General features: G+C 36.7%; 1 protein-coding gene across 8 annotated transcripts in view; it reads left to right on the top strand.

Annotated features, from left to right (window-relative positions):
- CASK (calcium/calmodulin dependent serine protein kinase) overlaps window positions 1-27362 on the top strand; it is a 396439-nt gene that overhangs the window by 265607 nt on the left and 103470 nt on the right. For all 8 annotated transcript variants that reach the window (XM_068532540.1, XM_068532538.1, XM_068532536.1 and 5 more), the window contains exons 8-10: window positions 4977-5099; window positions 14388-14471; window positions 25574-25673. In XM_068532540.1, coding sequence (XP_068388641.1) covers window positions 4977-5099; window positions 14388-14471; window positions 25574-25673 — 307 coding nt within the window. The remainder of the gene's footprint in view (window positions 1-4976; window positions 5100-14387; window positions 14472-25573; window positions 25674-27362) is intronic.

Below are 27362 nucleotides of genomic sequence, written 5' to 3'. Positions count from 1 at the left end.
ACTGGTTGTCACATAGTCACCCAGTCAGAGATGCTTGCATCATTGATCCACCAGCCTTGTTAGGCAACAAAGGCCTCAAGTAAATTTGACCCTATCGGCCGAACTGTCATCCAGATGACTGGCTTTAAAACAACCATTGCCTCACCCCTCCCTTCTCATTCCCTCTGTGCTGCCCCTAAAGTCTATCCCATGTATTTGGATTCCAACTCTGTGTTCAGTCCAGAAGACAGGGTCCCCACTCGTCTTTGATACAGTGTAAAAACCAGAGATCAGATGGATGTTCCCCTTTTCCTCCATGTGCTAATCAACAGTGTAAGAGTCCTGGGCTCTCAGAGTCATAAAGCCACACTACAAATCAAATTTTTTTACCACAAGTACATTCTAGCAAAACTGCCTCTTTAGCTAAGTCAAAGTAATTGGTTAGTGCCCTACTTATTTCAAATAAAATTCTAGCCCAGGGAAAGAATTTGGACTGCTCCTTGGAATTTATTGTGAGCAAATTTGACCTTTTATTTTACCCTGGGTAAGGTGTTTGTGACAAAGCTGTGCCCAGATTTTATAGTATCCATTAGCTGTCTGGTGACCGAACCTATTTATTCAGGCTAAGCTGGAAAATAAACTTCTTTGGCCCTTCTTTGTGTAATTTGAGAAAAGGGCTTTATTTTTATTACTTTTTGCTTGATTTGTAAAGTTAAAATGGAAATTTCATCCAGGTAGTTAGTCATTCTTTATCTTAATTTTAGATTTAGTGTCTATTAGCCTTTATTTGATTTTGCTTTATCATACATGTTATTTTATTGCATTTTATGTAGTCAGCCAGCACAGCTGAAAAATTTGCCGTTTACCTTCCAGGATAAACTGAAATGCCAGTATCACAACGGCATTTCATAATATAATTTAGAGCCATTTTGGTGTGATTTAAATATTTATATTCATCTTTGGCTACTGTGAATTGGAAACTGCATGTACTATTCACAGACTCCTGATTAGTACATTATTACTTTCGTTACTAAGTAATTTAAGAAGTCATTACTGACATCATGAGTGGCTATACCAAAAAGACCTAGGGGATTCTTAGAAATAAGCTTAAGGTTGGTTTCACCACCCGAGCTCTTATACTTTATTGCCCTGTACTACCTTGTATGGTTGACGGAGTAGGATGCTCTGTATGGGAAGCACAGAGGAGTATGTGTCTGGATATCAAATCAGGGCAGCTTATTTTGAGGCAGTTCTTTTCCCTCCCGTTATTATTAACACATGTACTTTCTATTCAACAGAATCACTGTTTCATTTTCAGCCATGCCTGGCAACATAAAACGAAACACACAGGTTTATATAACACTACACTCCAAAACTGTGAGGCCCCTAAAGTTTTTTTTTTTTTTCCAATTCCTCAGTTATGTTAGAATTTTATATGGGACTTGAAACAAATAAAGAAAAAGAAAAAAAAAGAAATGAAAGGTAAAGTAGTTTCAGAGTTGTAGCCTTATCCTGGAGCTTGTGGAAGTGAGAAGGTGAGAATGGTCTGTACTTTTTTTCCCTTGGGCTTTATGTACCATCAGCTTATAAAGGCATACAGGTTTGTCTTTTATTTTATTTGGATTAAGATATATGCCAAAACTCTGTTAACAGAGAAAGATGTTTTAAGTATAGGTTTTTCTGCTTCTCTTAGAGTCAGTTGACCACTGGGGAATAAAATCAATCCTTTCAAGGTAACTAAAAGTCTCAGGAAACTGCTTGTAAGTAATCATCCCCCTCCAATCCCTTGAAATTGTAAGTGGCTATCAGGAATGCACGGTTATGGCTTTCTGGTTGAATTTTGCCAAGTGAAATCACAGATACTAGCATATGAAAATAAACACAGTAATGCATCAGCATAATAATAATACTAGCAATAATGATAGCTAACTCATACATAGCACTTACTATGTTCCAGGAACTATTCTAAGCACTTTACTTATATTAACTCTTTTCATCCTCACAGCGACTTATGACGTAGGTACCATATAATAAAATCTCCCACCTGCCTTTTTGAGTTATAAGCATTCGCTAATAATAGAATTCTTCCTTTGTGTTTGTTCAGTTGCTAACTTCCTGGTTTCCAAGGCAATGTGCTTCATTCCAACGGCTTCTGGTATTTGATTTTGTCTATTTTTAAAGCATTGAATAGTTATCTTTGTTTCTTTGTTTAAAAAAAAAAAAACTTGGACTGTTCACATATGTCCAAAAATTTGTTTGAAAATTTCCTATTCTTAGCATTATAGTATAATATAGTCAGATGGATGGTGGCAGCTATACCATAATTTCTGTACCTGGGGGTTTGAAGCTTTGAGGTTAATTCATATTTACTATTACTTGGCTAACCTCACCTCTCACTTATATTCATGGCTTTCCTTACAAAAGCCTCAGGTTTTCAGCATCTTGAAGTATAGATCCATCTCTACCATCAGTGGTGAACCTATTGGGCCTTTAAAAAAATACTGTGCTGTGATTGTGTCAGCATTTATTTTTACATTTTTTATTACTGAAAATTTCTAACAAACAACATAGTAGAGATAATAGTATAATGAACCCCCAGCTTTAACACTTATCAACGTACAGCCAACCTTGTTTTATCTATATTCCACATGCTACTAGATTATTTTGAAGCAGATCTCAAAAATATTTTATCACCCTGGTGGTCCTTAACAAAAAAAATATTAAAATCCTTGATCTCTATGAGTATTTTCAGGAAAATTTTGATGACATATTTTAAATGTAGTACATTTAAATTGTCATAGTTTATAAACTACTACTGATCTTAAATGATTTTAATTTAACTTTTTATTCTTGTTTACTAGCTTACTTGATCTTTTAAGGTCAATATGGGAGAATACTATTTAGCTAAAATATGTGCTAACATTTAATTTCAATTAATTTTTTTATAAAGGACAGAAATATATTTCACAAAGTCTCTAAAAGATACAGTGTCATCTTATATCACTTATTTCTGGATAGCCAGTTGGTATCTACGCAGCAGGAGTTCTTAGCTGCCTGGCTTTAGTATTCAAATAAGTGAGACTGTTTTATAGCCCTGTTTTGTTCCCCCTTATGTACTCAACCTCCCAAATTAATTTCAACTAGTCTTCTCTGCCAAAGGAAGAGAAAACCCTGGATTGGGCTTCCTCATAAAAAGGACTGGGGAGTATATACTTCTCAACCTCTATTCACTTCAGAAATCTTACCACCACTTTCAGATGATTTCTCAACCCCTTTCCTGAGGACAGATCATTCAGACTTTAAAAACTACAACATCAGCCCCAAGATGGGGAAGAGGAAACAAGACTATCTAAGCCCCATCTAATCACTTACCTCCTTATTTCAAACTCGTCAACTGATCACAATTTCAGTAGGATGACAATATTTCAACAGTCTCATGGCATTCATTTTTTTTTTTAGAAGAAAGTAGAAGCCTAGTGCTTTTTTTTTTAAGTTGTTTATTTATTTATTTATTTAATTTATTTTTGGCTGTGTTGGGTCTTCGCCTCTGTGAGGGGTCTCTCTAGCTGCGGCAAGCGGGGGCCACTCTTCATCGCGGCGCGCGGGCCTCTCACCATCGCGGCCTCTCTCGTTGCAGAGCACAGGCTCCAGACGCGCAGGCTCAGCAGCTGTGGCTCACGGGCCCAGCCGCTCCGCGGCATGTGGGATCCTCCCAGACCAGGGCTCGAACCCGTGTCCCCTGCATTAGCAGGCAGATTCTCAACCACTGCGCCACCCGGGAAGCCCCCGGCATTCATTTAAATTAAGGGATCTGACAAGAGAAGTGACTATCGTTTGGAATTCTGCCTGTTAGAAAAAGAAAATGGAACATTTTCCATTCCACGTCTCCTAGAACAAAGCCTCACGTTAGCCAGAGCGAAATGTCTAATACTAACCCTTGGCGAGATCATAATGATTCATGTGTACTGTGATGCAAGTTGTGATTTCATTTGCCTTTAACCTGTTGTGGACTTTATTCTGCATCTTTCTCCCTTAGGAGTTGACAACGGTCTCTGCCAGTTAAAAGCCATGACATTGCTTAAAGCTCCTGGCACCAGGCAGCCCCCATGAGCTCACCTAATCAGTCAGTTTCCTCATATTAAATAGGGAGTGAGACCCTACTCCATGTCTACCCTCCTGTCCCCACTTACCTTCCCAACTCCAAGCCCTAAGCATTCCTTTCCATTGTTTCCTGGTTCCTGGTCTCAGACATACCCCTTTTCCCAGGAGCCTTCCAACTCTTTTCCTCATAGATCCACAGCCTTTCTCACAAGTCGTGTGTCTTAGGAACAACTCATAGTTCTTTTGTTTGACTTTAGTTAATTTACCTTGTGGCTTAGTTGTCTCATCTCTAAAAGAGAAAGGAAAGTAACTTCTTTAAGAACAATATACAAGTGAATTGGGTTTTTTGCAGGGCCTATAATAATGGTATATTTTTTCCTAAATACTGAAAATGACATACAGTGACCAAAGTCTCCTCTTAATAAAAGCTACTTTGCGTAGCTTTACAATTACTGCTAATTCCAAGTTTGAAAAGCAAAATATTAAAAATATTTCTTCAAAATTTTAAATTTTTAAATTTTATTTTAGTCCTTTCTGGATCAAAGTGTTCTAACCTTTTTAGAGTCTACATGCTAGACTCTTTATTTTAGCTGAGGTAGAACCTGGAATCATGAACGTTCTATTCTTCAATTATTAAAAATATTATTACATATATAACAACAAGAACATGTATAACGAATATTTACTGCTGCAAATTCTCATGTATTGAACAACAACAACAGAAAAAGAATTGCATCTGTCCTCGTCTTCCTTAGAAAGCAAGCCTTCAGAATCAGATTTCTCCACCCTGCTCCAAGAATTTTATTCACGTTGAAACAGCATAGGAATATTAAATAACAGAGAATGTTAACTTCTCACTGGACATAACTGTGTAATTTTCCTTTCCCCCTCTTCAGATGAATCCAAGGCAGTGGAGCCATATCTCTGAAAGTGCCAAAGACCTAGTACGCCGCATGCTGATGCTGGATCCTGCTGAAAGGATCACTGTTTATGAAGCACTGAATCACCCATGGCTTAAGGTACATGAGCTCATAGGTGGCCATCTATACTTTGTTCCAGTGACAGGAATGCATTGCTCTGTAAGGTGCCCCTTTCCACCCTTTTTTTTTTCCTGAGCATTTTTTCGTTACAGTTTTGTTCATCTTATTTGCTGTTTCTGTACATCCTCTGTAAACATCTAAGAGGATGTACCATTCGAGTGACATTCAGCTCTCATCACAAGAGGGTACAAAAGCAGATTAAGGCAGAATCCATCAGGGAGGAAGGCCTATTTGTTCTCTACCAACACATGTTCCAAAGATGTGCAACGTGAACAACGGAAATAGCACTCAACTGTGTGATAATTAAAAAGTGATTATCATTATTTTGGGTGTGAATGTATACTTCATAGCATTATTTTTATTTCAGTAGATACTAGATATGGGTTTATCGTCTTAGGAAAAAGGCAGATTTTAAAAGTTCTTTTTATATCCCATCCTGCTGATGAAGTATTAAAGGTATAACTTGGGACTTCAATGAGACAGTACTATTTGATGAAGACATTACACTGCTAAACAGTTCCAGGAAATTCTCACTTTACATGTGAGAAAACTAAGCCTCAGAGAGGTTAAGAATCTTGCCCCAAGTCACAAAAGTTGTCAGTGGTGGAACTAGGATTTTAATGCAGCCTGCCACACCCCCTTCCTTTGTACTCAAGATCCTATCCAGTTCACTTACTCAAGGTCACCGCTCTCACATTTGTCCGCTTCCCTGCATCATCAACTTCCGATCTCTGTTGGATCTAACAAGCTACAGTTTATTTTTATTACACACACACACATCTTCTCCTGACCTAACCACCCCCTGCAGCTTCTACTCCTATTCTCTGCTCTCCTTGACAGCAAAACTCCTAGAAAGATTTATCTCTACTCACTTTCTCCAGTTTCTCCCATCTCTTTGTCTTGAACCCACCCTAGTCAGGTTTGCAATCCTACCAACTCCACTAAAATAGCTCTTGTCAAGTCACTGCTGACCTTCACATTGCTGAGCCTAGTGGCCAAATATCAGGTTTCTCCCTCTTGGCATATCAGCAACATTTGACATCCATCCTTCCAAAACACTGTCCTCCCTTGGCTTCAGGACACCTCGCTCTCCTGGTTTCCCTTCTACCTCTCTGGCTGCTCCTTTTCAGATGGTGCTGATTCTTTCTCATCTCCCCCCACCAGATCTTCACAGTGGGGTGCCACAGCCCCTCCTCCTTCTATCTACACTCAGACCCTTGGAAACCTCATCTAGTTTTAATGGCTTTAAATGCTATCTGTACACCCTGAATTTATACCTTTAGGCTAGGCCTTGTCCCCTGAGGTATTCTTAATTTAGTTTACAGTTTTGCTCCCCAATACCTCTCTGATTTCACCCCTTACTACTCTCCTCTTCTCACTTTGTTCCCTCACGTTGGCCTCCTTGCTGTTCCTCAGCAGGCCCATACTTGCCTCAGTGCCTCTGTGCTAGTCGTGCCCTTTCCCTAGAATACTCTTCCCCAAGGTATCCTCATGACTTATTCCCTCACCATCTTCAGGTCTTTGCTTAGACATCAGCTTCTTAGTAAGATCTTCCCGGACCACCCAATTTAAAATTTGAGAGAAGGAATGTTCCCTGCCACCAGTATTCCCTATCCCCCTTCCCTGCCTTAGTTTTTTCCATAGTGTTGGTCACCATGAGACATACTTATATTTTACTTATTTGTTTATCTGTCTACTCCCATAAAATATAAGCTGCATAAGAGTGGGAATTTTTCGCTGTTGGTTCACTTCTGTATAGAACCTTTGAAAGTGTCTGACGTGTAGTAGGTGCTCATAAATATTAGTTAATGATTTAATGAGTGAATGACTGAATAAATGTTCATACTACTATACCATGCTACCTCCCCAGAAATTATGCAAAATAATAATGTATATTTAAACATAGATTAATAATGTATCTTAACAGCGATGACAAGGAATAATAATATTATCAAACAATGTTGAGATTCCAGTGGATCTTGATTCTCCTTAAGAATATTACTCCTCACATCTGCATTCAACCCTCTGATACTTGGTTCTAGTTATTCTTGACTTGAATTTCCCCAGTTGTAGCTATTCCTGAAAAGAGTAAACAGTTCTGAGATACTTTCTTGTACTTATTTTCTCCCAGAAATAAACCACTTGGGGGGGACTCCTATTTTTCCTTTGCCTCAGTTTCTCATAATGGGGATCTTTTGTTTGTTTGAAGCTAGTTTAAATGCCAAATAACAGTGAAAATGGCAGCCATATTAGTCATTTTTAAGATCCTTTAGAAAATTTGGCTTTCATTATCTTGCATACCTTGACTAATAACATTTGTTTTTGGAAACCCTTATCCCTGCAATGATTATAGTTCTTTTTCCAAATAATCTGAGCTTAATACACAATAGATTTCTGGCACCAGAAAGACAAAAGATAAAAAGTGTCCGTAACTTAAATGAAAAAATTCCAGGAGGCTGTTTGAGCTTAGTGTCACCTGCCATGTCTGAACTACAGTTTACCTTCACTGCAGTGTGTTATCTGAAGATGGAAGAATTCAATGAGAATATTACCTAGCTGATGAGAACAGGCTTATATTTCAGTACTTTTCCATGTATACTTCTAAATCATTTCTGTGCATATAAGTGGTGGTAATTTAGCAATGGCTAAAATTTAAGCTATGGTTTAAATATGAAAAATTCCTGAATAACTGCAATGTAGAGAAATAAAATGATGAAAATCCTTGTAATGAAGAGTACTCAAAGTCATGATACCGTTGTTTTATGTCCAAAAAAATTATTTCTTTGGCAAACCACAAAAAAAAGTCCTGTTCAATCATACCATCTCAAAAGGGAATTTGAGTAAATAGACCAATTAATATGTGAATGTCTTGTGGTTGTTAAATTATACGTATTTAACACTTTTATCTAAATTAGTGCCGTTTGCTGTAAATATTCATTCCAACAAAAGTAAGACCAAATAAGATTGTAATTTTCTTATAAACGACTGAGCTCTTTTCACACCCTTTGTAGCCTTAATATATATAGACTTCAAGTATATTGACTATAATAAAGATGAAAAGGGTATTTATATTAGGCTAATCAATTTGAATTTTGGAAAAATCAGTCACCACACCAATTAAATGTATATTCAGCATGTAGTGTGCACAAGGGACAGTGAATCAAGTACTTCATTAAAGTGCAAGACACGTTGCTATAGACATTTTTCTGAATTCATATCACATTACTATTAGTTTCAGGTAGGACTGTTTAATCCAGAAAAATATTATTTTTTTTCTTTTGTCTCATTTTTATAATGCTTTGAGGTTGTTATTATTTACTTGTTTTCTGGTATGAGGTACCTTAACAGACTTTTTTTTTTTTAATCTTGTGATTTCATCTGCTTAGAAAATATCAGGAATCATAATTTAAGCATAATTTTATTAACAAAATTTTTTTGACTGTGTCCTTCTCTCTCTCTCCACTTCACCTTAGTGAATGGTGAGCAGAAGAGGTGTTCACTAGAAATAGAGTTCACAGTCTGCTATGCACTAAACTTCCCAACCTATTAGAGAGAGAAAGGCATAGTCAGCCCGTGAAATGAATTTTCAAATGCTGTTAATATAACATAAAGAAACAGAAAGATAACCTCAAAGAAGTCACACGTGAGAAGCACCTCACAAGAATACAGAAGTATGAGCCCAGGAAGACTAATGGGGGGCATGAGAGGTCACTGTAGGCCAGCGCTCCAGAGAGGGCTGCACGTAACATGTTAGTAGGACTGAAGGGGGCCCATGTGGGAGGTACAGAGGAGCACAGGCAAAACATTATAAGTGTTCAGGGCATTCAGGGATGGGGTCAGGGAACACTGGCATAATACAAAAGTCAGCTATTTGAAGGGTTGTGGTAGTAGTAGCCTGAAAATTTGGTTTGAGGGAAGAATATATCTAGAATGCCAAATTAAGTACTTTAGATATTAGGGTATAGAGAGTTAAAAGCTACTGCAAGCTTTTGAGCAATGATACAGGGCAAGCAGTATGCTCATATAATTCCTGTGGACACTGTGCACAGGCGGGTTGCCTGTCGGGATGCAAGCAGTAGAGGCAAAGAGATCCTATAGAAGCTGGGCTGTCCAGTTAGGAAGCGACAGGGGCCTGGAGCAGGGAGTAAAACTGGGAGCGGGAAAGAAATACCCAGACCAAGAGCGATTAAGGAAGGAAAATTGATGAGGCTCAGTTGAGTGATTCAAGATATTCAGAATTAGGAAGCCTGTAGAGGGGTTAAACATGTAGAGTGGAAGTGATTTATTTTAAACTTTCAAAATTTAAATTTAATTTAGTTGAGATTTTCTTGGTTCTTAGTATGAAGAGTACTTCTGGATATTGTGCTGCACATTTTTAGTAGTATTACGTTATGAGACTATGATTCTTATTTAAATCTTCTATTTTGGTAGGCAGTTAACCCAATTAGATTCAGAACACATGTCCTAGTCCACTTCTATGGGCTGTGATTCAAATGCCAATTTCATTTTCAATGCCTTTGCAATACTCCTCTAGTCTGTCCCACTTGTATGCCACCCAGAGGCTCATTTGGAACCTGGGAGGTACTTCATAAGCCATAGTTTAGTCTCAAAGTTCTTGCTCTGTTGGTTGTCATTGGTTTTACACATGGGTATACTAGGGATGTGCCAAAGCCCCTCCTTCCCCAGCTACCTCCTCTTTGTAATCCTGCCCCTGTTCTCTAGGGGTGGGGTGCCACCTCTTTGCTCTTCTTTGCTTCAGGCAGGGCTGGTTTGGTGGAAAGTGTTCTGAGGGGTAGGAACTTGGCTTCTTTCATGGTGATCCCTGGAATGGAGTGGGTGAAGTCAAAAGGGTTCTGTCCTGCAGAGCCAACCTCTTCTCAGTCCTTTGGCTAAAGAGAGGAGGCTTTTCTTGTGGGTCATTTTGTCTGCGCTCCCCTGGGAGTTTCCAGGTTGTGGGCTGCTCTCACACCCAGGTGAGGATATGTTAAGAGGCCAAAAAAACACCCCAGATATATCACCACAGGATCACACCTCTGAGTCCTAGGGTCCCTCCACTGTCGGACTTCTTTTCTCTAGCTTTCAATCTTCTGTTAGCTGCTTTCACTTTTGAGTCATTAATTTCCTTGTTATCAAGAACTCTTAACTAAAAAAAGTAGACTTTGGAAAAAGAAGAGTTTATTCTGTGGATTGGGGAGTGCTTTAAAAATCAGCTCCAATGCCTGTTTCTGGCTCTAGAATCCAGACATGACATGTATCTTTCAAGCCGCTCTCTCCCTCTCTCTCTCCCTCTCTCTCTCTCTCTCTCTCTCTCTCTCTCTCTCTCTCTCTCTCTCTCACACACACACACACACACACACACACACACACACACACACACACACACACACACAAGGCGTCAGCCAGAGACTTGATCTCAGTTCTACTAACTGCAAAGACTACAAAGGGCTTGAGAAAGGGAATGAAACCCCCCTTTTTCTTAAAAAGCAATGGAAATTTTTTCTGTTACATATGCCTAAAATGTTGAACAATTTCATTTTAAGTGAAATTTAGTTAGATTTTAGCCTCAGTTCAGTAGTAGTAATAAGGAAAGACCCCCTACTAGCTCTGTCCAATAAGAATTTTCTGCCATGAGGGCAGTGTTTATATCTGCACTGTCCAATGTGATAGACACTAGCCACATGTTGGCTGTTTAGCACTTGAAATATGGCTAGTACAACTGAATATTTAATTATATTTAAATATCATATTATAATATTTAAATTATATAAATATAAAAATATATCTTACCTAGTGGCTACTGTACTGGACATAGCAGCCTTAGACTCTCTATTCAAAAACATGCTGTAACTAGGTTCACCTTTTTTGGAAATGAATAAAGTGAGTAAGTTTTAAAAATTAAAAATGGGTTACAGATTTGTTCCTCTGTAATTCTCACTGTTCTATTTTTACCTTTTTTCTTATGTAATAGGAACATGTTTTCAGTTAGAAAATAGCCATTATTTAGTAAACTATTTGTTCTCACACACACACTTTAAAAAGCTCCTAAACTTTTTTATGTCGGAGATTTCCATGTCTTGACTAATAAAAGTGATTATTAAAACTCAGGGAAACCAAACATGTACCTATACAGCATCTCATTTAATCTTCATAACAATCCTGTAAGATTAGTTTGCAAAAAGGCACAACTGATACTGAGAGAATGTAAGGTCATACAGCTAGACCTAAATGACCCAGAATTTGAACAAAAGTCTTTCAACTCCAAGGCCCTTGTCTTCCTACTATACCATGCGGTACCTTTTTGTTTGTTTGTTTTCTTCTTGTTGTTTATAAAACCTTCCCTGGGGTTTTTTTTTCCCCTGTATTCTATCATGATACAAAACAATTTTTATTCAAAAAATAATGTAAAACCCATTTTGATGTTTGTTCTTCAGTGTACATTAATTAAATATCACCAGACCTAACACAATTAAAATTTGTAATCTACAAGCAATAACAGAAATCCATGAAAAGATTCCATTGCTTGTTCTAAAATAGTAATTTTATCCTTCTCTCTGCTAGTTAATTATTTGATAAATTCTTATGTCTTCTGTATTGGTGAACCTATTTTGGCTCAGTGCAGGAAAAGGATGTTAAGCCCCTAAAGATAATGAAATTATTTCTAAGATGTTTAGCACATGGAATCTAGCAGAAATAAAAATTGGAGTCATTTTGACATTTGAGTGTTGTATGTGTACTCAAGATTATCATTTTGCTCTCCAGGGAACTCTTGTTACTATTAGTCATTAATACAGAAAATAAATTTTCAAGTGTTTGTATTCATTCCTTAGGAATTTTCACTGATAATAAGGTGAAGCGTTGACAGGACTGACTGTAAAATCCTACTTAAATTCAAAAGTAAATTTTGTAAGTACATGATACCAAAACATTTGATTTTAGAAGTAGTTCACATACAAAGAGAAATTTTAGTTACAAAATAATAATAATGTGATCTTGGACTTAACTTGAAAATATTATATGGTATCCAGATGGCAAATAAACACATGCAAAGATGGTCAACATCATTAGTCATTAGAGAAATACAAATTAACACCACAACGAAATACCTATACACACATATATCAGAATGGCTAAAATCAAAAAGACTAAAACACACCAAGTGTTGGTGCAGATGTTGAACAACTGGAACTTATACAATGCTATGGGAATGTAAAATGGTACAACCACTTTGGGAAACTGTTGGGCAGCTTCTTAAATGTTAAACATACTCTTATAAAATGACCCAGCCATTCTACTCCTAAGTATTTACCTAAGAGAAATGAAACATATATCCATACAGAGACTTGTACATTAATGTTCACAGCATCCTTATACATAATAGGCAAAAATTGGAAACAACCCAGGGTCCATCAACAGGTGAATGAATAAACAAGTTTATGGTACATCTATACAATGGAATACCCCTCAGCAATAAAAAGGAATGAACTATTGGCACATGCAACAACATGGGTGAAGTTAAAATATTTAGGCTGAGTGAATGAAGTTGGACAATGATTAACATGTACTGTATTATTCCATCTATATAAAATTCTAGAAAATGCAAACTAATCTAAAGTAACGGAGAGTAGATCAGTGATTGCCTGGGGTTGGGGAAGGGGATGACAGAGACACAAGGAAGCTTTTGAGAATGATGGATATGTTCATTATGATTGTGGTGATGGTTTTATGTTTATATACATATGTCAAAACTTATCCCATCGTACATGTGCAGTTAATTGTATGCTAATTATACCTCAGTAAAACTTTTTCGGGAAAACAAAACAAATTACATTCAGAGTCTATCTCCCTTTCACCCTTTTTACTGTTTCCATCTGGTTTCATCTACCATCATCTCTCCCCTGGATTACTACAGTAACCTCCTAACTGGTCTCCCTGCCTTTTTTTTTAAACCCTCGCCCCCTTCCAATCTATTCTCAACACAACAACCAGAGTGTTCCTCTAAACTTGTCAGATCACATCACTGCAGCTCAAAAACCCCCCAGTTGCTCCATCTCCCACTCAGAATAAAAGCCAAAGGCCCTTTATGCCCTCCACCAGCCTTGCCACTTCTCTAATCTGATCTACTATTTACTCCACACACGGGTCTCCTTGCTATTTATTGAAAATTTCAGGTACACTCTCTCCTTTGAAAGGCCTTTGCATTAGTTGTTCTATCTGCCTAGACCCACTCTCTCACCTCTTTTGGATATCACTTTCTCAGTTGAGCCTACTTTGACCATCCTATTTTAAATTGCAATGTACCTTTACCCTGCCTTACTTTTTGCTTTATTCCATAGCACTCTTAACATACTCTATAATTTACCTTTTTTTTGTATTTTATCTTCTCCCACTGAAATATGAGCTACATGAGGGCCAGAATCTTTGCTGGTTTTGTTTACTTGTTAATCCCAAGAGCATAGAACAATGCCTGGCATATAGTAGGCACTCAAGAAATATTTCTAAAATAAATACTTGTAGCATAAAATCTTCCAGATACACTGACAAATTAGACTAGAATCAAAGAGGGAGACAAGGAGAATGAAACACAGATTGAAATATACATGAGAAGTTGAGGCAACTGGAGATGTTATCACAGAGAGGAATAGATTTAGTGGAAGCATGATCCCCCTCTTAACTACTAAAGGGGTATTATATGGAAGAGGTAGTATGTTTGCTCTATGATCCCCAAGGAGAAGAGCTAGTCCATACAAGCCAGATGTGGGACCAGGCTGAGTAAGAATTTTTTCACTTTCTTAAAATTGTAGTGGGCTGCCATAAAGTAATCTGTTGTATGAGGTCAAACAGAATGATCATCCATCAGGAATTGCAGGGGATCCCACGTGGGAAGTGGTTGAATTAGATGGCCTTGAAAAGTTTGTCCTAGTTTGAAGATACTGTGACTCTTTTTTAACTCCAGTTATTCCTGACAACTTAGAATGCTGAGTTAGTTGTGGAGTTAATTTTTTAAAGGCTCATTTTACCTGACAAGATTGTATCAAAGGTAACTTCATACCTTCATAGTAATTATGATTTAATTGTTTTAGCCACATAGCCATATATCTGAAAATTACATGGACCATTATTTTAGCCCTTTGTTATTGCTGAAAATGAAATAATATTTTACTATCAGTTTTGACCTTCATATCCAATTTGGGCTTACTGTTTATTTAGATTAAGCTCCTTCACTCTTTTAAACAGTTATGTGTGTTCATTATCTTTCATCTTTTATAGGAGCGGGATCGTTATGCCTACAAGATTCATCTTCCAGAAACAGTAGAACAACTGAGGAAATTTAATGCAAGGAGGAAACTAAAGGTAAATTAAAGAAATCATCAAAAAGCCAGATAGAGGCAGTTGATGATAATGTTTTTATTCTGTTTCAGTGCCCATAAATATTATCCTGGTATTGGCTGTTGCTTTCTTACAGCTAAATTCTTATTTCCAAAAGTTACCATTATTTCAATAAGATTTTGGTTTTTTAAGTCATTTAAGGTAATATCTAAGTACAAATCCAAACCATAAGTTATAATAAATGGAAGATTAATCATATTTTAGATTTATGTTATCTCTAAAATTCATAGCAGAGATATAATTACTTTAAAAATAGTAATTTGCTATTATTATCCATTATTGTTGAATTTTAATCTAGGCCATGCTTTCTCAAACTTAAATATTTTGTCAGAAAATGTGAGTTTAGTTCAATGGGGATAATACCAAATTAGAATTGGAACTAGGGTTGAACAGCCATCACAAAGCAGTAAAAATCCCCACTACCTTAGTCTACTAGAAAATATTTTCAAATCACTTTTCTCACTTTTTCTTTATTCTTCCTAGGGTACCTTTCTCCCGTTTACCATGCTCCCTATCCTCCACCCCACCAAAAACAGACAAATAAACAAACAAAACACAGTATTTACTTCATATGGAGGGCCCATTTGACTTTAAAAGGTTTTTGAGGTTTTTGAAAAAGACCCGGAATAAAATAATGGAATCTTTCAGCACTGGGCAAAAATCTTATGGGACAGCATTTCCCTCCTCCCCCCAACAGAGGAAACTATTATATTATGGTCTTAAAGTTAACTTATATTTGACTTACTTTAATTACTATTAAAAAACTTAGCTCTATCCTCTAAGTGGTTGATTAGATGAGTCCTCCTTAGCCATGTGACTCCTGCCAACTATAAAACTTCTCTTCATAAGTATTTTCAGATATGTCATAAGTTGCAATAATATTATTAATTCATTGTTATTTGACTCCTGAAATATGTGAATGATTGTATTCAACTCTGGATTTATAAGAACATTTATATGAATTTTCAGGAAACTATGTAGGCTACAGTATTATCATATGGAGCTGAACTGGCCAACATATTAGCCACTAGCCACATGTAGCGTTTTAAATCTAAATTAACTAAAATTAAAAGGTCAGTTCCGGGACTTCCCTGGTGGTGCAGTGGTTGAGAATCTGCCTGCCAACGCAGGGGACACAGGTTCGAGCCCTGGTCCAGGAAGATCCCACATGCTGCGGAGCAACTAAGCCTGTGCGCCACAACTACTGAGCCTGCGCTCTAGGGCCTGCGAGCCACAGCTGCTGAGCCCACGAGCCACAGCTGCTGAGCCCGCATGCCACAACTACTGGAGCCCACGTGCCTAGAGCCTGTGCTCCGCAACGAGAAGCCACCGCAATGAGAAGCCTGCGCACCGCAACGAAGAGTAGCCCCTGCTCACAGCAACTAGAGAAAGCCCGCACACAGCAACGAAGACCCAACGTAGCCAAAAAATTAAATGAATAAATAAATAAAATTAAAAAAAAAAAAGGTCAGTTCCTCAGTCACATTAGCACATTCCAAGTGTTCGGCAACCATATGTGGCTAGTGGCTGCCATATTGGACAGAGCAGATATAGGACACTTCCATCATTGCAAAAAGTTCTATTGGCGAGTGCAACTGTAGAGTAAGGGTAATTCTAACATGTCACTGTTGGTGATGATTATTCCCAGTTAAGCCTTTTTCCTAGTTGTTTTTGCAGTCACGGGTACAAACTGGCTCTTCTCTATTTAAAAATCCTCGGCAAAACAATAATTATTAATGACATGCCATTATTGAGATGGTGCCCAAAGAAGTTTCCCAAGACTTTTGGTTTTTTGCTTTGCTATACGCCTGAACCAGTATGGCCTACAAAAGAAAAAAAAAATCTTATCCAAAGTGAATGGTTAGCCATTTTTGAAGTTAATTTCTTTCCCAAAGAAGCTATTAATTATACTTCTTTCTCAATTCTTCCCTAAAGTCTTTTTAACTCTATTGTTGCTTTGGCCTGTGTGACATTACCCTGTCTGGGATTGAACCTTTCATTGCCCAAATAAAGGCCGTTTACTGTAGGGCTCAGGCTTGCCCCCTCACAAGAAACACATGCTGTATTTCTCCCAGTGCCACTGAATCAGACTTGGGCCTAAAATAGCCAAAGTGGTGACTAAGATTCATTTGGACAGGAGCAAGCTGTCACAGCGGAGAGGGGTCATGTGAATTTACCACATCCCTTTGCAAGCCTCTTTAAAATTTAAGACCCACCAAACAACCTAGAATTAGGAGCATCCGCAGAGTTATCACTGAGTTTTTTTTCAGCTTCTGGTAAGGCTGTATTCCTTTGTGTATTCAGCCACCCTGGTTAAAGCTTGTTATACCTACTCTCCTCAAGAAACTAATTCTCATTCTGCCATTTCTGTGAGCTTCTAGAACAGAGATTGCAACTTCCCTGGCTTTCAGAGCTCACCACACAATTTATTTTCACAAATGAACAGCTAGGTACCCATCCTTCTACCTAGACACTGTTTTTAAGCCCATCAAATGGTGGGAAACACCCTAATTATTATGATTCCCTTTGAAGTTCACACAAAGCAGTAGAAAATTGATTTTATTACTAAGTCAGAGGTAGGAAATTTTTATTGTCAGTGGCAAGAAGAAAGTGAATGAGTACAGTGTTATGGGAAAGAGTGACCTCTAGAGCTACATCGCCTTAGGTGAATTCTGACCCTGACACTAGCTGTGTAACCTTGAACAAGTTATTTAAATTTTGTGTGCCTCAATTTCCTTGTCTATAAAATGGGGATAATGATAATAGGTAACTCATAGGGTTGTAAGGATTTAATGAATTAATATAGCAGTTAGAATAGTACCTAGCAGTCATACGTGCTCCATAGATATTATTTTCTATTAACATTTTATTGTTATTGTTTTATTATTATTTTAATATTTAATACCTTTGATTTGGTCTCTATCTATTAACAACTGTAATTCCTAAATGGACGCTCCATACCATTTTAGCTTTTCCCCAGTAACATCATTTACATTTTTGAGATTTTTAAAGGCTTTCAAAACATTACAGAACACCAAAAATGTCGCTGAATAATCTCTATTTATGTATTTCTTCCAAAGTAATGATGCTTAGACTTTTCTGACCATTTTGATCATCATTTTCCTTCACAGTATCTAGAAAGAAAGGATCTTATACCTGTGATATATTGTAATAGTCACTCCCCTTCTAGTGACTCTAGTAGCTTTCCTCTAGTGTCATATCCATCCTGTGATATACATTCTTTAGAGCAGTGGCTCTCCAAGTGTGATCCCCAGACCATCAGCATCAGCATCACCTGGGAACTTATTAAAAATACAGATTCTCAGGCTCTAGTACAGTCAGGCAAAAAAAAAAAAAAGGCATCCAGATTGGAAAGAAAGTAAAGTTGTCTTTGTTTACAGATGACATGATCTTGTATATAGAAAATCCTTAGGAATCTGCAAATATCTATTAGAAGTAATAAGTTCAGCAAGGTTGCAAGATACAAGATCAGTATATAAAATTGAGTTGTATTTCTATATATGAGCAATGAACAGTCTTAAAATGAAATTAAACAATTCCATTCACAATAGCATCAAAAAGAATGAAACACTTAAGAATAAATTTAACAAAAGAATTTTAAGACTTGTAAACTAATATTGCTGAGAGAAATTAAAGAAGATCTAAATAAATGGAGAGGTATTTAATATTCGTGGATTGGAAGACTCAATATTGTTAAGATGGCAATTCTTCCCAAATTGGTCTGTAGGTTGAACACAATCCCTATCAAAGTTTTAGCAGAAATTGACAAACTGATCCTAAATTTACATGGAAATGCAGAGGACCAAGAATAGTCAAAACAATCTGTTGAAAAAGAACAAAGTTGGAGGACTTATATTTTCCAACACTTACTATAAAGCTATAGTATCTGTGGTACTGGTATGGTATAGGGTTAGACGTGTAGATTGGTGAAGAGAATCAAGAGTTCAGGAATAAACTCTTATATTTATGGTCAGTTGATTTTCAACCAAAATGCCAAAGCAATTCAATGGGGAAGGAATAGTCTTTTCAACACATGGTGCTGGGACAATTGGATATTGACATGCAGTAAAAGACATAAATGGCCACATATTGGATGGTTCCATTTATTTGCAATATCTCGAATAGGTATTTACGTGTGTAAGTCCATAGAGACAAGAAGCAAACTGGTGATTGCCAGGCACTGGGTAGTGACTGCTTAATGGGTATAGGGACTTTCTGGGTTGGGATGAGGATGTTTTGGATCTAGACAGAAGTGGTGGCCGCATAACATTGTGAATGTACTAATTAGCACTGAATTGTACACTTTAAAATGGTTAGTTTTATGTTATGTGAATTCCACATAACCTACTTTTTTTTTTATACCATATGACAAAATAGTCTTCTTAAATACTGGCTTTCACTTTGGCACACTTGAAGGACATGACACATTCACATAGTAACAGTAGCTCACCACACCAGTCAGCTCAGCCAAGACACCACCCATCCCTCCCCCCCTCAGCCCCAGGCGTGCAGGAGGTTGGAGGGGCATACGTTTATTGAAAAAGCCCCATGGGTGATTCTGATAAGTTTACCTTATTGAGAGTCATTACTCTAAAGCATAAGCTTGTAATTGGTCTACAAAATTCCGTCATATGTACATATCATAATTTAATTAACCAGCTGTTGGACATTGCTTCCAGTTTTCCACAACCATAAATACTATTGCATTGACTCTGTTTTCACTAATCTTTGTACACCTCTGATTATATTCTTAGGGTAAGTTCTTTGCTACTGGAATTGTTGGCATCAGAGTGTATACATGTATTTAAGATTTTTGATCTCTATGAATAACTTACCTTCCAAAAGGCTTATACCTGTTTATAAATTTTAATGTATTTTTGGTAGTGAGTTTATTATTTTTGCAGTTGAACCTTTTTCCCATTCTGAAAGTTTTGTGAAACTATTTTATGCCAGAATATAAAACATTATTCATTTTACTCTACTGAAATTTCAAGACTATTACTCATTATTGGTTATAATAGTGTCAGTACTCAGCAATCAGAAATTGTTCCTTTCCATATTCATACATTCATTTTGGCATTTAACCTATTCAGCAAGCTACAGGACACAACAAATAACTAATGAGAAAATTATTTGGACAAGTATAAAGCATTGACATCATTTTCAGACTATCTTTCGAACTGTAGGTTTTAAAAGTTTATAGAACCCTACATGTGATTTGAATTATCACCCATTTCTTTTTATTTTCCTTTCTTTCTTTCATTATTTTATTTTACACCTGTGAATGATGATGGAAAATTTCTTTTCACCATTTTGGTTATCAGACATTTCATATGTTGAATTTTTCCCCTCCTTTTATTTCATACCGAGCTCTAGAATTTTAATACTTCAGTTTTTTTACATCCTCTAGAAATAATACTTCTTATATAAACTACATAGTCCTGAGTACAGGACTAGATATGAGGATTGTATTTTCTCAGACTGAATTATTAGGATGCATGGGACAGAGTGTGTGATCCAGACTGTCTGGAAAATCTGTGCTCTATGGGTATGTGTCTCTTAAGGAGGCATACCTGTACTCTAACTCTGGGTGCCATTTACATGAAGGAGTTACTGTGCAAGGGGCCGAGGTGGGGAAAGGGGCTGTGGGTGTCTGAGCTTGTCTATCTAGGGAAGAGGCTCAGCAGGAAATCTGTTCTAGAAATCATTCCCTTTGCTTCATGAATTAGAAAGCAAATTTCCCTATAGTGAAGTATGTCAAAGATATTCTGTACAAATAGAAGCAATATTCTGTATTTGGGTAAGTTTATTGCAATCACTTCAGGAAAGGGTGAGTTGAATCCATGTAATTCAATTTAGAGGATAAAACCATTTATTCCTTGTATATACAGAAAGTGAGAGAGATTTCCGATAACTTCCTATAATTTTCCTTTATTGATTTTTCAAATTGCAAAAATATAGCCTGCATTACTTCTCTGACTTACCAGTCGGTCTCTTGGGTTCCTGCAGTTTGTAGAACTAGAAAAAATTTGTTTAGGAATGCCGTTTGCCGGTACTCACTATCCAATACAATAGCCACTAGGCATATGTGGCTACTTAATTTTTAATTTTAATTAATAGTAAATAAAATTTAAAATTTGATTTCTCGGTTGCACTAGCCACATTTCAAGTGCTCAGTACCACATGTGACCAGTCGCTACAGTATTGGGCAGTACAGGTATAGAACATTTCTGTCATCACGGAAAGTTCTGTTGTACAGCACTGCTATCTGCAAGAGTAATGCTACACCTAAGCAGCACCTTTTGAGAGGTCAACCAGGAAGCTTTAATTAGCTGCCTTTTGTCAGTCTTCCCCCTTCTATCAATTCATCAACAGCTAACTTAAAGATTTATCGAGGACCTTTGTGCCCTAATGAAAACCAGCACTTACCCAGAGTCCTCTAATTACAGGAGAGAACAGTAAATTAGCAGAGAGGTTGCAGGCTCCAGCTCCTCAGAGCAGTAACTCTGGTATCCAGAAGGCACCTTTGATTCTAAACCTGAAAACGGTTATTCTGGTATGAACAGTTACATAAGTAATAATTGACGTGAGTTTGACCTTATATTTTATAAAGCAATTCTATTAGTTGCTGATTCTGAAATACAGAGTTTATTACTCCCAAAGTTAGACAGTCTAGCTTTTGAAAGTTATTATATACATTAAAAGACCATCTTTATGAAATACTTTTACACAGACCCAAAAGGATTCCTAAGATATCTATTCCATGCAATTGCTCTGAAATATAGCCATATCTACTACACTAACAAGTCTCATTTTTAATCTTCTTCAGAGAAGATAGCACAGCCTCCTTTAATCATATCCCCTGACTTAATTTTGAAACTCTAGCTTTTAGACTTTTGTTTAGATTATGCTTAAGTATCAAATACGTATAGGCCATGCTGACTAAACTGAATGATAACTTTGGTTGTGACTATATGGAGAGAGATGGGAAGTTCTGATTTAATTAATGATCTTACCTCATTATCATCTAGGACCTAATTCTTACATGTAGTCAACATAAATCCTTTAACATTTCTGCCTCAAAATGATTTTCTAGCCTTTTGGTCAGCCTCAACCACTCCAAATTCTCCACCCTTTTTAGGGTTTTGAGTTGTGTTCTGAGTCTTAGTAAGATGATCCTCTCTCAAATTCTTAAGTCACACTTGAATTTGTATGTCCCGGTGATGCGTTTTGCCCCCCCAGTATATCACAAAATGATTGTGTGACCTTGCCACTTAGGTGCAAAGCCAGTATTCTATATCTCATACTTCTGTGTTTTGTATTTAGACTTTTAAAAATATACCTCCCTGCCCTTGTGCCTATCAGACTTCATGGTACTTGTTTCTGAGCTCAGTTAGGGGGCACCAGAAAGGGGGTATTGGCTTTTGACTCTGTCTTCAAGTCAGTAATTCATCTGTGTTCAACTCTCCTGTTCCTTACTTAATAACTTTGTTGTTTCCCTAAGTGCATGTACAGTAGCTTAACTTAGCAGAAGTCTGAGCTAACCATTTTCTTTGTTTGTTTTCCACTTCCTTAAATGAGACACAGAATCATCTAGTGGGGAGTGTTCCATTTTGATTGACATATTAACTACAATTATGATTGAGCTTAATTACTTGTAGTTCTCTTTTTCTTTGAATTTAAAATCTGCCTTCTCCTTTCTAGGTTAATTTGCTTAGTAGAAAATTGCATCATTAATATTAGTAATCAGATTGTGAATGGTCTTCTTTTTTTAAAAAATAAATTTATTTATTTATTTGTTTTTATCTTTGGCCGTGCTGGTTCTTCGGTGCTGCACATGGGCTTTCTCTAGTTGAGGCAAGCAGTGGCTACTCTTCGTTGCGATGCGCAGGCTTCTCATTGTCATGGCTTCTCTTGTTGCAGAGCACGGGCTCTAGAGTGCAGGCTCAGTAGTTGTGGCGCACGGGCTTAGCTGCTCCGTGGCAAGTGGGATCTTTCCAGGCCAGGGATCAAACCTGTGTCCCCTGCATTGGCAGGCAGATTCTTAACCACTGCGCCACCAGGGAAGCCCGTGAATGGTCTTCTTAACTCAAAATCGTTATGTTTTACTCTCAAAACTTACTGAAGTATAAGTAAGATATACTGAAGTATATCTTCTAAACTAAAGTAGATAGAAAACTTCTTTACGAAGGATTTAATAAACTGGAAAGTTTGAAGAACTACTTGTATAAGATCTGGTTTTATGTTGTTATATCCACGGGCTCTTCAATAGCGACAGTGTAGTAGAGGGGTTGGCAAACTACAGTCTGGGGACCAAAGCACTCACATAAGAGCTTTACGCTTTCACAAATTAATACATCTATATTTCTATGTTTATATATAAAGTTTTATTGGAACACAGTGATGGAAATTCATGTACATATAGTCTATAGCTGCTTTCACGCTAAATGGCAGAGTTGAATAGTTACAACAGAGACCATATGCCCTGCAAGCCTAAAATATTCACTCTCTGGCCCTTTACAGGAAAAATATTTTTGACCCCTAGTACAGTAAAAACCCTTGAACTGGGGAGAGTAGTCAGAAGACCTCCATTCTGTCTACTCTTGATTCTATCTCTAAGTTGGCAGCAACCTTAATAGGTTACTAAGCCTCTCTAGACCTCAGTTTCTTCATCTGCAAAATGAGTCTCCTAGAATGAATCATCTTGCAGGTTGACTCTCCAACTCCAATAAAATTCTATAAATCCATAAACTGTTTTGAAACCATTTTGCTGTTTTACATAATAGCTTTGTATTGAATTTTTGAACCACATGCAGTCACTGAGTTTAGAGAGCTAAATAAACAAAACTGCTAACCATAAGACAGATAAATTAGGAACTTGCTACTATTGTTTCAAAAGAATTTACCTCTCAGGGCTCTTTTAAATAGTGCTTTCCCAGTATAAGTATTTCTAGATCTTTGACTATAGTGGTAACTAGAACAGGCCTTGAAACATAAAACTAACATATTAAGAAACTCAGCTGAACTTCATTTGGAAATAGAAATAAAGCATCTCTAAAATTTTAGTTTCAGTGTATGAGAAACATGTGCTTTGATCTATAAAAATTCCATTTTCATCCAGCTTTTAGGGAACATGTATAATATGTAAAGTGAAATAAGCTTCTACTACAGAAAGAAGAACTCAACATTCAGTACTATTTTTTTCATCATGGTAGCTGACCATAAAATTCTGCATAAGAACCTCTCATGCATTAACCCTGGACTATTGGAAGTCTAAAAAAGTTGCCTGGAATGGTATCATCAAGATCACTTCTCTACTTTTTGCTCTTCCCTTTCTGTTTATATTTGCTCTTTTTCAGTTTATATTTGTAGAAAGAAACCCTAACATAACCACCCCCCAAAAAAATGAACCTTGTAGAAATATGTTTCCATTAATAATGTTATTAGAATTATTAGTAATTATTAATAATTTTATTATTGTGATTATTAATGAAATTTAATAAATACCTGTATACACAAAAGATTGATCTTTCTTTTCAGAAAAATCTAAGAGTTCAATATTTAAAATTTAGACTTAAGCTTCTTTACACTTAGACTACTAGGGTGATATGATACTTAGACTACGTAAGTGAGCAATTCTCCCTAAAGCAGCAAAGGCTCTACTCAGGTTCTAGCTACATATTAGTAGGGTTAGTAATAATTTGCACTTACAAAATGCTTTATGGTTTGCAAAGCACTTTCATAAACATTACGACTTCTGACAATCACGTAAGGTAAGCTATGTCAGTTTTAATATCCTCACTTTACATATGAGAAAACCTCAAGAGGTTAAATGATTAAATCAAGTAAGGTCATGCAGATGGAAAGTGGCAGAGCCCAGGAACACACCTGGATATTCTGACCTACACCTAACACTCACGTGATTCTAACCTACACCTAACACTCACGTGATTCAACACATACAAAATAACTTTGATCGTTCTTATTGTTACTGAAACAATAATTCCCAACATTTTTCTACCCAATAATCTTAAGGGATATCATGGACTCAACATGACAGTGTTTCTCAACTAGGAATCAAGGGAGGCTATGCATGTGGTTTAGAAGAGTCAACATGTAGTTGATTCTGCTGGGTGGCCTGAGTGAGAATACTGTACAAGAGTAACACATAGTCATTATTAATATCAAAAAGAAAGGAAAAAAAGATTTAAAAAAAGAAAAATGACTCACATTCCTACTACCCAGGGATAATTAATACTATTAACATTTTGGTATACATTCGGTCTTTTATATCTTTATTAACTTTTTTTCAAAAATAAGATCATACTACTACAGATTTTTTAAAACCTTTTTTTGTGTAATTCATCACAGACACCTTATCATTTCAGTAAACACTCTTCTGCAGCATCATTTTATAGTGACTGCAGAATATTTCGTTGTCTAGTATATGTTTAAGTTCAAGATGTAAATGGTTTCATATACTTTTACAATCCCCAACAGTGTTTGTCTGGTATGTGCGTGTGTGATTTATCTAAAGGAATCCAAAATTATTTAAAACCACCTCTTTTCTAGCTATCATCTCCTATATATTTGACCTTCTGAATAATTCTTAAATAAATATTTGGTAATTAACTTTTTTGTATTTATGTATTTCTTTTTTATCAATATTTTTTATTGAAGTATAGGTGATTTACAATGTGTTAATTTCTACTGTACAGCAAAGTGATTCAGTTATACATATATACATTCTCCTTTTTTATATTCTTTTCCATTATGGTTTATCTTAGGATACTGAATATAGTTCTCTGTGCTATACAGTAGGACCTTGTTGTTTATTGTATTTCTTTTAATAATATCAATATATATTTTTCAGGACTTCCCTGGCAGTCCATTGGTTAGGACTCCACACTTTTCACTGCCAAGGGCCTGGGTTCAATACCTGGTCAGGGAACTAAGATCCCACAAGCTGCGCAGCATGGCCAAAAACAAAAACAAAAACAAAATTTTAAAAAATATATATATATTTTTTCATCTCTTTGCTTTAGGGTGCAGTACTAGCAGCTGTGTCAAGTCACAAATTCAACTCATTCTATGGGGATCCCCCTGAAGAGTTGCCAGATTTCTCCGAAGACCCTACCTCCTCAGGTAATTGAATCATTCATTCATTCACCAGTGTGAATCATTTAGTGTCTACATCCTTTCTCTTCCATTATGAATAAACTTTTTCTGTGAATCTAGTCAGATCCTCCATGGGATTCTAAGTTAAGTGTCAGCAGCCAAATTCCATCCACATGTGTCTGATTCCTTTTCATTTTAATACTGAAATTGCTTTCCCCTACTGCTCCAAACCGACATTTCACTTTTTTTTTTTAATCTCGGAAATACTTCTTCCCCTTTCCCCCCTCCAGACCCAACACTGCACTTCATCCAATCCAACATTTGTAGTCAGTCTTTCTGAATCTTTGTGATTACCTTCTACCTCAACAAAAATTTCCGATGTAAGATTTTCCCCATGTCAACTGTAGCAGATCAGACTTTGGAACAACGCTGCTTTTAATTGAATCTTTCAATGTAAAGCTGTCTTGTGAATTATCTCTAGAAACAATTTACAGGTTCATCTCTTTTTATAAAGTCTATAGCAAGTCTACACAAGCATTCAAGGGAGAGGAACATAGAAGAAGAATTGCCTATTTTGATGAAATGTATATAGGTACTCCTGAAAAAACCCACTAATGTTCACAAAATTATTTTATAAAATGCTCAGATTTCCATCTTACCAGTGAGGTATTCTCAAGGATTATTTACTAAAAATACATAGGACCCACTTATATGTATATGTAAATGCATGTATATGTGTTACAGTTTTAAATTTTTATTTGCGTATTTATTTACTTAACTCCTATATCATATGTCCTCTGGCCTCAACTTTTCTTTCTTTCATTAGAATTACTCAGTATTTGTCATGTGGTTGACTTTGCGCTAGTGATTTGATTTTTGTACTCTCGGACTGGCTCATTCAATATTCGTGCATCAGCATTGGAATCAAGGCCCAGGGCCCTTCCTAAAGCATGAGTTGTTTGTCCTTCACCGGTAGCCATATAGGAAGAATGGATGTGCTAAGCTTCTTACATGTTGGAACCATGAGCATTTGTCAGTATTTATGCTTCTTCCTTCCTCTGTTATACACGTATGTGCACATACCTGCTCACATACGCATATACACACAGAGAGTTTCTTACCAATTGGTATGTGCTTATACCTTGTGCAAAATAACAGGATCAAATTTCCCATTCCAGCAGCTATATAGTTCCTTATTTTGACCTTTACCAATTGGGATGTGAATCTTCCTCTTTTGAGTGAAGGTGATTTCCAAAAGCATTCATAAATGGGAATCTTAGAGAAGAGACTCTGAGGAGGACTTGCTCTTTTCCTCTTGTGCTGACTTGGTCATTATCCAGAGTCCTTCCCACAGGAAAGGCAAGGCTGTAGTTGTGTTATAGGTATATTCCCCACCGCTCCCTATTGTTTCACATCTGTCTTTTTTTCTTCTGGTCCATTTTGTTCCCTCCATTTTGTAGCTTTCTGTTATTGTTAGCTCAAACCTCCTTCTTCCTTCCTCACACTCAGATTACAGTTAACCCTTTCTAGGGGGAGTGAATCTAGTAACAGTTTTATGTTGTACTGTGGCTACATGATATAGTCACATACTTGGAATATATTTAGAGATTTTGGGTCAATATCTCTAATACCATTTTCATCTTTAGAAATGGGAAGAGAGCAGGATGGGCCTTGCAACAGCTTCATAGACCTAATCTTTAATGTTGCTCCTTAATA

Source organism: Eschrichtius robustus, chromosome X, assembly GCF_028021215.1.
Source record: "Eschrichtius robustus isolate mEscRob2 chromosome X, mEscRob2.pri, whole genome shotgun sequence".
NCBI classification, from domain to species: Eukaryota; Metazoa; Chordata; class Mammalia; order Artiodactyla; family Eschrichtiidae; genus Eschrichtius; species Eschrichtius robustus.
Note: the sequence above shows the minus strand (reverse complement) of the source record. Positions and strands in the feature narration are given on the sequence as shown.